The sequence below is a fragment of the Erythrolamprus reginae genome, chromosome 3 (assembly GCF_031021105.1).
Source record: "Erythrolamprus reginae isolate rEryReg1 chromosome 3, rEryReg1.hap1, whole genome shotgun sequence".
Lineage (NCBI taxonomy): Eukaryota > Metazoa > Chordata > Lepidosauria > Squamata > Dipsadidae > Erythrolamprus > Erythrolamprus reginae.
Genome location: NC_091952.1, coordinates 43,077,888 through 43,092,761, shown reverse-complemented (window position 1 = coordinate 43,092,761; position 14,874 = coordinate 43,077,888). Strand labels below are relative to the sequence as shown.

Below are 14,874 nucleotides of genomic sequence, written 5' to 3'. Positions count from 1 at the left end.
AAAATAAATTTAAATTAATCTAAAACAGTGTTTCCCAACCTTGGCAACTTGAAGATATTTGGAGTTCAACTCCCAGAATTCCCCAGCCAGCAAATGCTGGCTGGGGAATTCTGGGAGCTGAACTCCAGATATCTTCAAGTTGCCAAGGTTGGGAAACACTGATCTAAAACCTGACAATTTGCAATAATGTTACTGTGGCATTTAGTGAGTTTTTGAAATAAAAGCTAAGGAATAAAAACTTTTGCACTAATAGTTCAAGAACTACTCAAAAACTAACATCCCTACCGTTCTTTTATTTTGCTAGCAATGTAATATCTTCAGAGATGGACTGAAAGATCTAAATTGTTTTACTGAAAATCTTCCAGATTAGAATGGAGGATACATCCTATTATACTCAGTTCTCCACTTACTAGCAGTTGTAGGTAGGCAATCCAACTCTGTGCAAATGTATTCAAAGGAAAATCTGATGGGATTTCTATCTAGCTTTCAACTGCATGCTGATAAGAATTTGGGACTTGTTTAATTACCTATGCACTGGCAGTGTGCTGTACCATGATAATAACTATAATTTTATATCATTCATTTTGTGTAAGATTCAAAAGAAATATCAAATTGTAGACTACTGTATTTTCAGTGTTAAAAAATATGCTGCTTTCAACAAACTTAATCTCTTTTTAAATTAAGAAAAGCTTCAGACATGTTCTGATTTTACTTATTATTGAGAGAAATGAAATAAGACTACAAGGGGATGCATTTGTTTGTAGATGTGTGAGCAGCTGATATACACACTTAAAGATTTTGTTTTCATTTCTGCATCCATGCAGCGAGCCAGCAGCTTAGGGAATTTTGTTTTGCTTTTCTTTTTAGAAAATGTGCAAGTTTCTCTTTCCTTGCCTTTAAAAACCTAAAAGTTCAAGACTAAATTTGGTCATGCAGCACTTCAAGATTCCCTGGAATGTCCTCAAGTTTCAAACCCCTCTGATGGATATCAGCTCCACCTCCTGCCTTATACGATTGGCTTTTCTCTGCTGGACTGAACTGTTGTCATTTTTCATTGGCCAGTTTCTCTACATCTGCATAGTCATTATAAGTCAAGCTGTAAAGGGGGTTTGGTTTCTTCCATATAACATTTCAACACCTCTACAGTACCAGAAAAAAAGAACCTGGTTTTTGCAGAAATCCGAACTGTGGTTGTTTTTTAAGCTTGCTTTTTAATATATACACAAATACATATAGATCCACATATACAGAGTGTACCCTTGCAAACCTGCCAAGATGTCTAAAGTAGCAAAATACCGACGGCAAGTCAGTGAAGATCCAGATATTGACAACTTGTTATCCACTTTGTCTCCAGAAGAGATGGAGGAGCTAGAAAAAGAACTGGATTCATCGGATACAGATGGGAGCATTCCGGTAGGCCTCGAGCAGAGAGATAAAACTGACAAGCAATTGAGTGGCAAGTGCAATCGAGAGGAAACACTCAGCCATCGTGAAAAGGAGACCAAGAAATTTATTCCAAAGGACAAGTCAACAGATGTAAGTTGCTTTTGGGAAAAGGTGCATTGGTATAAGGGGAGGTGGAGTAATGCTAGCTGTAAACTATAGATAGAATTAAATCGTTTGCTAAGTTAAAACACCAGATTTTAGAGACGTTGCAATGTCTAAACCCAATCAGAAAGTCAAAAGGAAAACATTGCTTTTTCATAGTAAGATGCAACTCACATCCTTTTTTCACAAACTTGATCAGTGTAATCACATTTATTAAGCTGCATTAAGATATACATTTATTGCTTTTCATTGTCACACATAATTTCCTAAAGCTTTTGCAGAATAACACGGTGAATGGGTTTACATTACTTACTAAATCATGTTTATTGAGTCAATCATAATGGTTAAGTTAATTTACTGTGTAAAGTCAAAATGATACAACATTATTAACATGAGTAAATGCTGTCACACAGCAGTTTTTTAGTTTCTTGGAGATCGTTGTTTCAGGTAGAAAATAGTTTCTTAGCTTGAGTTGAAACCCCAAAGCTGTTTCTGGTTCCAGCTTTACAATATTGGGAATCCAATCTTAATGCTTCTGTGGCTTTGCCGATAATATCTGAAAGCTTAGTTACTGGAAGAGATAAGATGGAAAAGGTCATCCCACATTGGCTGGATTTGTGAAAGTTATAATTTGCTTTAATGATAAATTGTTGAACATGCTTGAGTAGTCTTGTACGCAATGTTAAGCCTTAAAGGATGGTTTGGAAACCACAAAACTACCGGTAGGTTCATATGACATACTAGGTGAGAACCAAACAAAATAGAGTACAGATTGGTGAAAGACTTAATTCCAATGATCAGGATTTGTAAAGACATGGTTCACAGTTTAACATGTTGGGAATGCTAAATGTCTATTCTGACATTTAATAAGTTATTATCAAACAAATCCAACCACTATTTTACCCTCTCTGCCTTTTATAGCAGCTTACACCAAAACGCTATAAGGCCATGATGGTGAACCTATAGCACAGGTAGCACGCGGAGCCATATCTGCTGGCACGTGAGCCATTGCCCTAGCTCAGCTGCAACATTCATGTGTGTGCCAGCCAGCTGAAATTTGGCTCACACAAAGGCTCTGGGAGGGTGTTTTTGGCTTCCAGAGAGCCTCCAGGGGGAGGGTGTTTTTAACCCTCCCCCGGCTCCAGGGAAGTCTTTGGAGTCTGGGGAGGGTGAAACACAAACCTACTGGGCCCACTAGAAGTTGGGAAACTGGCCTTTTCTGGCCTCCAGAGCGCCTCTGGGAGGTGGGGGAAGCTGTTTTCGCCCTCCCCAGTCATTGAATTATGGGTGTGGGCACTCACATGTGTGCAATAGCAGACGTGCACGCTCAGTGAAGAGCTATCAAAATTTTAACTACCACACTGTGGGCATGGCTTATGCAGGACGCCCTGCATTTTCCTTCGACATCTTTTAGTGCAAATTGGGTGCTCTGGGGTACACACACCCCTTCTGCACGCTCTTTTGGCACCCAAGGAAAAAAAGGTTCAGTAAGCATCTTGGGCACCACTGCTATAAGGGGTGTATTTACGTAGTATGCAAAGCCCAAAATGCTTTTTAATTGTTTGTGGTTTAGGATTTTCATGTGAATTCCATTATTTAAAAAACCATGGGATAGAATGATTATACCATTTCCAATCCTTCTGAAGTCTAGGGGAAAAAAGTAAGATAAGTATCCATGTAATTCTACAATATGTTTATTTATGATAGAATTATGATTTACTAAACAGCGTACATTTGCAGGCCATCTGAAAATAAGCTGTTATATGGTTCATATCATTTGACAAATCAATTTTAGAATAGTGTTTTATTCAAGTCCAGTCTATATGTCATGCTACCTGATAAGGAAGGATGGGTGGTAATCTCTACGCTATGTTTATAAATGTGCCAAACCCTATTTTGTTTACCTATGATAATTATGAGGGTTATCTGGAAAGTAAGGTTACAAGGCTATATAAACTAGTAAATATTTGAACCCCCTGCAATTGGTGGTGGTGGTGATGGTTATTGTCAGTCGGGTGATGGGCACATGCACTGTGCACTGTTTTATGTTTGTTTTATGTAAACTCATCTGCAAAACCAATAAAATATATTATATCTATATATAAAAGCAGTGAGCTCTCACAGCACACGAAAGCTACGCGCCTTGTAACCTTACTTTCCAGATAACCGTCATATATAAATCATAGTTGACTAAATTCTTTCAAAACATTCACTAATACAGTAGCTTATTAACCATATATATTTGACTAAGCTTTTTATGCGAACCCAGGCTGTATGTTATGTTCCTTGAGAGATGAGGCTAGACCAGTGGACTTTGCCTTGCCAGCAGCAACCACATTTGCTTGCCCAGCGCTAAATAGAAATGTGGATGGGGAGGAGCTGAATCTATCCAACACTAATAATACTAATACTGTAATAATAAATAATAAATATTATTAGATTTGTTATGAATTGTTTTATTGTGTTGTGAGCCGCCCCAAGTCCACGGAAAGGGGCGGCATACAAATCTAATAAATCTAATAAATAAAATAATAATAATAATAATAATAATAATAATAATAATAATAATATAAAATCGAGCTGCAACAACTCTGGCATAAGCCAGTGAAAGTGGTCCCAGTGGTACTTGGCACACTGGGCGCAGTGCCAAAGGATCTCAGCGGACATTTGAAAACCATCGGAATTGACAAAATCTCCACCTGTCAATTGCAAAAGGCCGCTTTACTGGGATCGGCAAACATAATTCGCCGCTACATCACCCAGTCCTAGGTGCTTGGGAAGCACTCGACTGGTGATGAAATCCAGCATAGTGATCTCGTTTGCTGTGTTGTATCGACATAATAATAATAATAATAATAATAATAATAATAATAATAATAATAATAATTTATTAGATTTGTATGCCGCCCCTCTCCGAAGACTCGGGGAGGCTCACAACAATAATAAAAAACAATATTATAGTGAAACAAATCTAATATTAAAAAGAAGCATATAAAAACCCTATCATATTTAAAACCCTGCAAGATCCCTGCAAGAAGAAAAGAACTTTAACTTGCAACAAGCAAGGCTGGCTCTGTCCATAAGCCTATGAAGCAGACTAGAGGCTTCACATGGTGGATTAGGTACACAAGCAGGTGGGGGTTGCTGCTCCCACCTTGATGCGCTGCATGCACATCTCCATGTCTCCAGCATGTGCGTGTGTGCATGTCTGAGTGAGATTTTGCTTCTACGCATGCGCAGGAAGCAAAATCTCATGGGGGGACATGCACGCGCATGAGATTTCGATGATTTTTTTTACATTTTTACATCCACGCATGCCTAGAAGCAAAATCTCACTCAGACATCTGCGCATGCACACCAGGGTTGTGGATCTGCGTGCGCAGCTCAATTTTTGCTACTGATGCGATGGTGTCGACCGTATCGGTAGGAAACTTCAGATCGTGCAGAATGCAGCTGCGAGAGCAATCATGGGCTTCCCCATGTATGCCCATGTCACACCAACACTCCGCAGTCTGCATTGGTTGCCGATCAGTTTCTGGTCACAATTCAAAGTGTTGGTTATGACCTATAAAGCCCTTAATGGCATTGGACCAGAATATCTCCGGGACCCCCTTCTGCTGCATGAATCCCAGCGACCGGTGAGGTCCCAGAGTTGGCCTTCTCTGGGTCCCGTTGACGAAACAATGTTGTCTGGTGGGGCCCAGGGGAAGAGTCTTCTCTGTGGTGGCCCCGACCCCTTGGAACCAACTCCCTCTGGAGATCAGAACTGCCCCCACCCTCCTTGCCTTTTGCAAACTCCTAAAAACCCACCTCTGTCGTCAGGTATGGGGGAATTGATTCCCCCAGGCCGTTTCATTTTATGTATGGTTTGTCTGGGATGCATGACTGTTTTTATAATAAGGGTTTTAAACTGTCCTTTTTTAACCATTAGATTTGTACTATGTATTGTTGTTGTAAGCTGCTCCGAGTCTCCAGAGAGGGGCGGCATACAAATCTAATTAATAATAATGATAATGATGATGATGATGATGATGATGATAATAATAATAATAATAACTGTTACTGAACACAAGCCCAAAGGAATAAGTTTAAACAAAAAAAAACACAAATCTAAGTGTAGCTTTTTTTGCTTGCGGTACAGAATATAGGCCAGTGAAGGCGAACTTTTTTTTCCTTGGGTGCTGAAAGAGCATGGGCAGGCACTATCGCACATGCATGAGTGCTCATACCCCTAATTCAATGCCTGGGGAGGGTGAAAACAGCTTCCCCTGCCCCCCAGAGGCCCTCTGGAGGCCCTATGGTGGCTGAAAACGACATGTTTCCCAACTTTTGGTGGGCCCAGTAGGCTACTGTTTCACCCTCCCCAGGCTCCAAAGGCTTCCCTGGAGCCAAGGGGGGGAGGGTAAAAATGCCCTCCCCCATCCCCCTGGAGGCTCTCTGGAAGCCAAAACACCCTTCCAGAGCCTCTGTGCGAGCCAAAAAATCAGCTGGCCAGCACCCACATGCATGTTGGAGCTGAGCTAGGGCAACAGTTTAGGTGCCAGCAGATATGGCTCCGTGTGCCACCAGTGGCTCCCATGCCATAGGTTCGCCATCACTGTTATGGTAGTCCTTGATTTACAATGGTTCATTTAGTGACCATTTGAAGTTACAACGGCACTGGAAAAAATAACCTATGAGCATTTTTCACCCTTATGACAATTGCAGCATTCATGGTCATGTGATTGACATTCAGATGCTTCACAACTGGTTCACATTTATGACGTTTGAAGCGTCCCAGGGTCATGTGATTATTTTTTGTGACCTCCTGATAAGCAAAGTCAATGGGGAAACCAGATTCACTTAACAACCATGTTTCTCATTTAACAACAGTGCAGATTCACTTAACAAATGTGGCAAGAAAAGTTGTAAAATGCGGTAAAACTCACCAAATTTCTCACATAGCAACATAAATTCTGCACTCAGTTGTGGTGGTGGTACGTTGAGGACTATCTGTATGTTGTCAATATGTAGAGTGTTCCCTCGATTTTCGCGGGTTTGAACTTCGCGAAGTCTATACCACGGTTTTTCAAAAATATTAATTAAAAAATACTTTGCGGTTTTTTCCATTATACCATGGTTTTTCCTGCCTGATGACATCATATGTCATCACCAAACCTTTGACCACCTTTAATAAATATTTCTTTTAATAAACTTTAATAAAGAAACATTGTGAGTAATAATATAAATGGTTGCTAAGGGAATGGGAAATTGCAATTTAGGGGTTTAAAGTGTTAAGGGAAGGCTTGTGATACTGTTCATAGCCAAAAATAGTGTATTTACTTCTGCATCTCTACTTCGCGGAAATTCAACTTTCGCAGGTGGTCTCAGAACGCATCCCCGGTGAAAATCGAGGGAACACTGTATATATACATTAAAAAGCCATATATTTTTCCCTGCTAAAAATGGAAATAGGCAAAAAGGAAAGCAGTATGTTTCCTCCTATATTTGGGCATATCAGGGTGAGTTGACTGAAAAACAAGCATATGGCTTTTCCTTGGTACAAGCTGAGTTGGAGATGAGCCTGTGGCCTAGAGGTTAAAATCCTACAGGTTCCTACAGTATATATATTCTGAGATACAAACTTGCTGTCTTAGAAATTAGACACATTTTAAATGTTGTACAATCTCTGTGGCTAATACTGTATGAAATCATATCAGCTGAATAAATCATGGTTGAGTTAACCAAGGAGTAACATGTAATGAGAACACAACAGTAGTTGCATACACCAAATGATGAAAAGGAAGTGGGCTGTATATTTTGTCTCAGATGCAGATGTCTAAGACCTGCAAAGTTCTGTCAGCTTGCCTTGCAAATGGGTGAGTGGATGCAGCTGTCACCAAGTAAAATTTGGCAGAGGGATAGGAAGAATAACTTCTTTCCAGATGGTATGGGTTTCCCCCCCCCCCTTAACTGTGATAAAAGGAAAAAAAATTGCTTGGCTTCTTCCAAAAGCATATTAAAATCTCAGCATTTATCAGAAATACATTATGCAAACATGGTTTCCTTCATTTCTCTAAAATCTGCTAGATTTTGGAAAGCTTGTCTCCTTACAGCTCTATTTTACTTTGACTTATTGCCATGTTTGGATAATATGCTGAATTACCATACTTGGCGAAATAGACCATGCCTTCTTCCAGTTTCACAACACATCTTCCCAATCCCACAGCACTTTAACCAAAGACAGAGGTTTACTGATGATTTGGTTTATTACCCAAATGTAAAGTAACAACTTTAGTTAGCAGGAACTAGGAAGATAATTTCAAATCCAGTTCTTGCTAACAATCTGTCCCAACTCAAGTGTTTATGGGAGGGGAGGAACTTGAAAAATATGCATGCCAGTTTCTTTTGTTTTGCTAGCTGATTGGGAAAGAAGGCTAGGGCGATAATAACAGAATTATGGTATTTCGGTAGAATGATCTTTCTTGAAGGTCATTGTTTCTGGCTCATTCTAGAGAACCATCTACCTTCGGGACCGCCTTCTGCCGCATGAATCCCAGCAACCAGTTAGGTCCCACAGAGTAGACCTTCTCCGGGTCCCGTCGACAAAACAATGTCGTCTGGCAGGACCCAGGGGAAGAGCCTTCTCTGTGGCGGCCCTGGCCCTCTGGAACCAACTCCCCACGGAGATTAGAACTGCCCTTACCCTCCTTGCCTTTCATAAATTGCTGAAAACCCACCTATGTCACCAAGCATGGGGAAACTGATACATTCCCCTGCTAATAAGGTTTATGTATGGTATGACTGGGTTGTGTGGTTATTTTCAATTATAGGATTTTTAGATAGTGTTTTTAAGTATTGGATTTGTTCATATTGTTCACTATTGTTGTGAGCCGCCCCAAGTCTTCGGAGAGGGGCAGCATACAAATCTAATTAATAATAATAATAATAATAATAATAATAATAATAATAATAATAACAACAATAACAACAACAACAATAATAATAATAATAATAATTATTATTATTATTATCTTGAACTTGAAAGCTGGTAAAAACAGCAGGAAGCAAAGGAGCCCAGCGGTGGGTTACTCCCAGTTCAGACTGGTTCTTAGAACCAGTAGTGGCGGTGGCAGGAAGCTCTGCCCACCTGCCCAGGATGCTTCTGCGCATGTGCAGAAGCTTTTGCACATGCGCAAAAGCATTGTGCGCACACGTGAGCATGCACACCAATCGGTAGAAAACTAATTCAGAACCCCCTATTGAAATAGACCATGCGTTTGCCCTTCAGAACTTGTAATTCGCTAAGCTGAACTGAAGCTACGTATCTCATGTGTTATGTATGTAGTAGCGGGTTGTTACTGGTATGGGCCACACCATAGCTCCGGTAGGGAAAATGGAGCTACATATGGTGCTCCGCATCCCCAGCATGTGTGTACAGGCGTCCGAGTGAGATTTTGCTGCTGCGCATGCACAGGAAGCAAAATCTCACAAGGGGACAGGTGCAAGAGAGAGATTTTGGGATAAACATATATCCATCCTAAGATAAAATACAGAAAATAGTATAAGGGCAGACTAGATGGACCATGGGGTCTTTTTCTGCCGTCAGACTTCTATGTTTCTATGTTTCTATGTTTCTATTTTGGTGATTTTTTGCTTCTGCGCATGTGCAGAAGCAAAATCTCGCTCGGGCACGCGTACACCCGGGACACAGAACTCCGTGGGAAGCGCACTGGTAGTGGCGGTAAGCAGCAATCCCTGCCTGTATATATGCCATGTACTATAGCTAGCAAGTGGCTTGATTTTGCCATTTCAGGAAGCAGAGGTAATAATCACATGTTCTTTAAGCTTTTGGTACCTAGAGGTTAATGAATTGTCTTTGTTTTAGTGAGTCACAAGTTTTTCGACCTCCAGAAAACTTTAGGCTTGCACAGATTTATGGCATGTTTCCCTTTATTTCAATCTTATCTAGCCTGGTGACTAAGCATTAAGGATTTGGTGCCCCCCAACACATCTATCTGAATCTTGCAAATCACTCCTGGGAGTCTATATGGGTTTATTAATGGAGTTCATAACTGCACTCTCTATACCATTGATTTTCAACCTTTTTTGAGCCGCAGCACATTTTTTACATTTACAAAATCCTGGGGCACACCACCAACCAAAATGACACAAAATGACACTCTAACGCAGTACATATTATACATATAGTTGATAATATAGTTTCTAAATGTATTTATATTCACTTAGTGTGAAATCTGGGCCTGTTTCAATGAACACAAAAGGGATATCTTGGCAGGAATTATTATTATTATTATTATTATTATTATTATTATTATTATTATTTATTGGATTTGTATGCCGTCCCTCTCCGCAGACTCGGGGCGGCTAACAACAGTGATAAAACAACATGAACAATCCAATTAATAAAAACAACTAAAAAACCCTTATTATAAAAAGGAATGGTAGTTTGGAGACCCGTGTTTAATTTCCCCACGGCACACTGGTTGAAAAACACTGCTCTAAACATTGTTGTAATAAGAAATAAGTAATTTTAGAAATAAAAAAAAATGCAATGTTTTTCTCATAGGTAATTTGAACGCTATGCAGGATTTCTATTTCTCTCACAACATAAAACCTTTTCTCGGGAGCAGATTTTTAAAAATACCATGTAAGTACACATGTAGTTCAATCTTAATACTATAGACATTGTGGCCAAGAATTACCTTCCACTTAATGGCTGTAGAACCCTTTGACAAATTGAGAAAATGGACATCTCTGAACATCTTTCAATTAACAGATCCAAATAAATTACTTCATGTCACGTATTTTGTTTTTATCATTATACAAAGGGTCAGAGTGTAACAAAATACTTTCTCAAGTTAAGATAAAGACAGATCTCTATTAACATGTACACATGTTAAAACACTGTTCAGGCCTCTTTGAGTGAAGATGATGATGATGATGATTATGATTATTATGATGATGATGATGATGATGATTATTATTATTATTATTTATTAGACTTGTATGCCGCCCTTCTCCGAGGACTTGGAGCTAGTAAGATTGCTCTCTTACTCTGAAGTTCTGTTCTGTAATGCTGATCTGTGGGAAACAAAGCTAGTTGGCCAGTGGTCAAACTCTCTAGTGTAGTAAATCTGGTCTTTTAGATCATCTTACAGTAAAATGATATTGCTGAGCTGAGTCTGCTCTTTCTGTCTCTAGAGAGAAAGAGGAAAAAATATCCTGTTCATTCCTTTTCTTTTCCCGGGGCTTGTTAGTAGCAGATGGATTAACACATCTGAAAGCAGCAGTAGGAAGGCTACAAGGGCCAAGTTTGTTATGACACTGCATTCCTCTTCCCCATATGGCGAGAACAAATCACTTGATCCCAGAAGTCCTCTACATTCTTCCCTAAGGAAAGACTGATGCCTTTTCATTCTCTTGTTTCATTATGTCCTTCTAGAATGCACCATGCAATTGAAACTGTTAAGAGAATTGACAGTCTATATCTGTAACTGTATTTGTTTGTCACTTTTTCTTCAGGAATTCAACAAAGCATACACTGTATTCTGCCCCCATATTTTTCCCTATGACAGTATGACAACCACCGTCTAAAATAGATTGGGCTGACAAAAAGGTGACTTTTTTTCGGTGTGGGTGAAAAACCACCCACACTGAGCTTCTGTACTAAGTGTGGATGGGAATCTAAATCTTTCCAGTAGCAATTCAACCCTTAACCTCTAGCATACTGTGGCGAGGGGGGCGTTTGCCCAGGTTCGCCTGGTGCACCAGTTGCGGCCCTATCTGGACCGGGACTCACTGCTCACAGTCAGTCATGCCCTCATCACCTCGAGGTTCGACTACTGTAACGCTCTCTACATGGGGCTACCTTTGAAAAGTGTTCGGAAACTTCAGATCGTGCAGAATGCAGCTGCGAGAGCAATCATGGGCTTCCCTAGGTATGCCCATGTTACACCAACACTCCGCAGTCTGCGTTGGTTGCCGATCAATTTCCGGTCACAATTCAAACTGTTGGTTATGACCTATAAAGCCCTTCATGGCATCGGACCAGAATATCTCCGGGACCACCTTCTGCCGCACAAATCCCAGCGACCGGTTAGGTCCCACAGAGTTGGCCTTCTCCGGGTCCCATCGACTAAACAATGTCATTTGGCGGGACCCAGGAGAAGAGCCTTCTCTGTGGCGGCCCTGACCCTCTGGAACCAGCTCCCCCCAGATATCAGAGTTGCCCCCACCCTCCTTGCCTTTCGCAAGCTCCTTAAAACCCACCTCTGTCATCAGGCATGGGGGAATTGAAATTTTTTCCTTTCCCCCTAGGCTTATAGAATTTATACATGGTATGCTTGTTTGTATGATTGGTCTCTTAAATTGGGGTTTTTAAGATTATTTTTTAATATTAGATTTGTTACATTGTTTTCTTTATTGTTGTTAGCCGCCCCGAGTCTTTGGAGAGGGGCGGCATACAAATCAAATAAATAAATAAATAAATAAACAAACAAACAAACAAACAAACAAACAAACAAACAAACAAACAAATAAATAAATACTGGCTGCCATTTTTATGCGAGGGTTGCCCAGAAAATGAAGCACCACATTTTTTTTCTCAGTCTACAGTAATAGTACGAATGTGAAACTTTTGATATACAGTGAACCCTCATTTATCGCAGGTGTTAGGTTCCAGGACCACCCATGATAAATGAAAAATCGTGAATTAGGGCCGCATGGTCTTTTTGAAATATTAAAGGGTCTTCTGAAGGCAGAGATCAGATGAGAAATGTTAAACAGTGAAGCCTTGTTGTATCGATGCCCTGGCTTCCACAGCCGCCTCCTTGAAAGCGCTCAGGGGTCCAGAGGGGAAGAAAGGAGATGCCTCCTTTGCTTCCCCTCGTCTCGTCCAGAGCAGAAAAGCCGCCAAGGCAGTGGACGGTGAACTTTCCACTTCCCCCTCGGCTCCGCCACAGCCTCCCGGCCTCCGTGCAGACCTAGAATCCCAGCAGACACCACAAGCCCCTAACCGGCATGTGCACATGCCTCTCACAGAAACCCACGATGCACCGAAGCCACGAGCAGTGAACTGTGAAGTGGCGAGGGATCACTGTACATTATTTGAATTGTCAGGAGTGCATGTGTAAAGTTTGCGTTTCTTCAGACAGATAGCGTAGCTGCAGCAGTGTTTCGAAATGACATCTGTAAGTGATGTACGTTACAAGCAGCATGTCGTCATTGAATTTCTCACTGCGGAAAAAAAAACCTGTTGGGAACATTCACAAATGTTTGTGCACAGTTTATGGAGAATCTGCAATCGACAGAAGTACGGTTAGTCGCTGGGCACAGAGGGTGAGGCCATTACAGTGCAGAAATGGCTTCGTGACCAGAACAAAGACTGATACCGACAGGGCATACACGCCCTTGTGTCTCACTGGAGGTAGGCCATAGAACGGGATGGAGATTACATGGAAAAATAAGGAGTGTAGAAGAAACATCATTCTTTTTTGTGTGTAAGTTTAATTCTGTTCAATAAATAATTGTTGAAGAAAAAAATGCGGTGCATTACTTTCTGTGTGACCCTCATAATAATTTTCTCAAGGCTGAGCACTTTTGTATAAGATGCCACCAATTTGCTTACATAAGCCCATGCAATCATCTGATATTTTTGCAGACATTGTGCTTAAATTTAGCCTCTTGTTGCTGCAGTTACAAGACCTTGTGCAAATTTCTAAGCTGCAATTGTCTTGGCAGCAGCAGCACTGTTATGCAATGCTGGCTTTAATTGGATAGTCCAAATGAATCTTTGGAGGGGATATCTGGCGCAGTTCATCCTCTAGCTCTTGCCAGTCTTCCAGAAACAGGAAACTAAATGCAAAACTTATAGCTTAGTATCCTTTATTATATTACATTTTTTGCAGGTGGATGGGATTTAATTTTCAGCATAAAATTGAATGTAGAGTATTCTGTTATTGATCTACAGATTGGCACTGATGCTTAAGACATCTCAGCCAACTAATTTACCAGAATATCCAGTTATAGATTCTGTATGGACATAACGGTAGCATTAGTGCCTATAGCACCTTGTCCTGAACACGTTAATATTTCATACAACTTATGCTCCATTTCAGACAAGAAGTTAGTAAGATTGGTGAAGAAAAGGCAGGTCTTCTGAAGATGTTCTAAAATCAGTCCTGGGTGGTAAGAACTGAGACATTATTTTTTTTATTCTCCCTAGTTATGTGATATTGCTTACACAAATACACACCAGTTATAAAGAGGCAGAAATAACCTCTGCAATAGCTTTATTAGCACTTGATTATTTGAGCTTCTATCATGATCATCTAGAATCTTGCATACCTACCTACTGCATACAATAGGTACGGTAATTAATGTATAAAGACAATGCTATAAATATGTAATATAAATGTTGATATTATACAAAGTTATGCCTTAATAAAGAGCAGAGAAAGCAGAAGTTTATGATCAGATTCATTACGCATGTAGCTATCTTCTAAACTATTACACAGCTACTTGTTTTTAATTCATGCTAATTTCCCTTTATGCCAAATAATTTGATTCTTCTTCTAACAGTCAACACAGTGTCTGTCCTACAAAATCTTGGCTTTAAAAGTGGAATTAGATAAATTACTAGAGGCATAATAGATCTATCAACAATTAGTAGACCTAACATGGTCACCTAACATCAAAAACGTCATTAAAATACACAACGAAGAATGTTCTTTCTGCACCAACTCAGGAAGCTCAAACTGCCCAAGAAGCTGCTGATTCAGTTCTGTAGAGGAATCATTGAGTCTGTCATCTGCACCTCTATAACTGTCTGATTCAGTTCTGCAACCCAACAAGACAGACACAGACTTCAGAAAATTGCCGAAAAAAACAATTACAGCCAAGCTGCCTTCCATTGAGAACCTGTATACTTCACAAGTCATCCTGAACATAAATTGTGAGTGCCCACACTCATAATTTATTCATTTATTTATTCATTTATTTTGTCCAATACACAATGAGAGTTTTAGTGCAGTGTTTCCCAACCGGTGTGCCGCGGCACACTGGTGTGCCGCGAGACATGGTCAGGTGTGCCGCGAGGCGGAGGCCAGCAAAGGTTGTTTTGAAAGTCAGCCCCCTTGCGCGCATGGCTTCTCCTCGCTAATAGCGGCGGGCAATAGCCGGGGTAGGGGCGGCTTCTGCAAGTGGGAGCTCCAGGGCTGAGGCTTCCACTTGTGGCTGTCCCCGCCTGATCCGTCCTTCTCTCCGGCTTTCTTGGGGCGTGGCTCCTCCCACAGCTGTGGCTGCAGCGGCGCTGGCGATCCGTCC

At 40.7% G+C, this 14,874-nt stretch overlaps 1 protein-coding gene across 1 annotated transcript in view; it reads left to right on the top strand.

Annotated features, from left to right (window-relative positions):
* The first annotated feature begins 1,111 nt into the window (after positions 1-1,111).
* LMOD1 (leiomodin 1) overlaps positions 1,112-14,874 on the top strand; it is a 49,910-nt gene continuing 36,147 nt past the window's right edge. Inside the window, exon 1 of the mRNA XM_070745001.1 lies at positions 1,112-1,536. Within this exon, the coding sequence (XP_070601102.1) occupies positions 1,276-1,536 (261 nt within the window). The 5' untranslated portion in view covers positions 1,112-1,275. The remainder of the gene's footprint in view (positions 1,537-14,874) is intronic.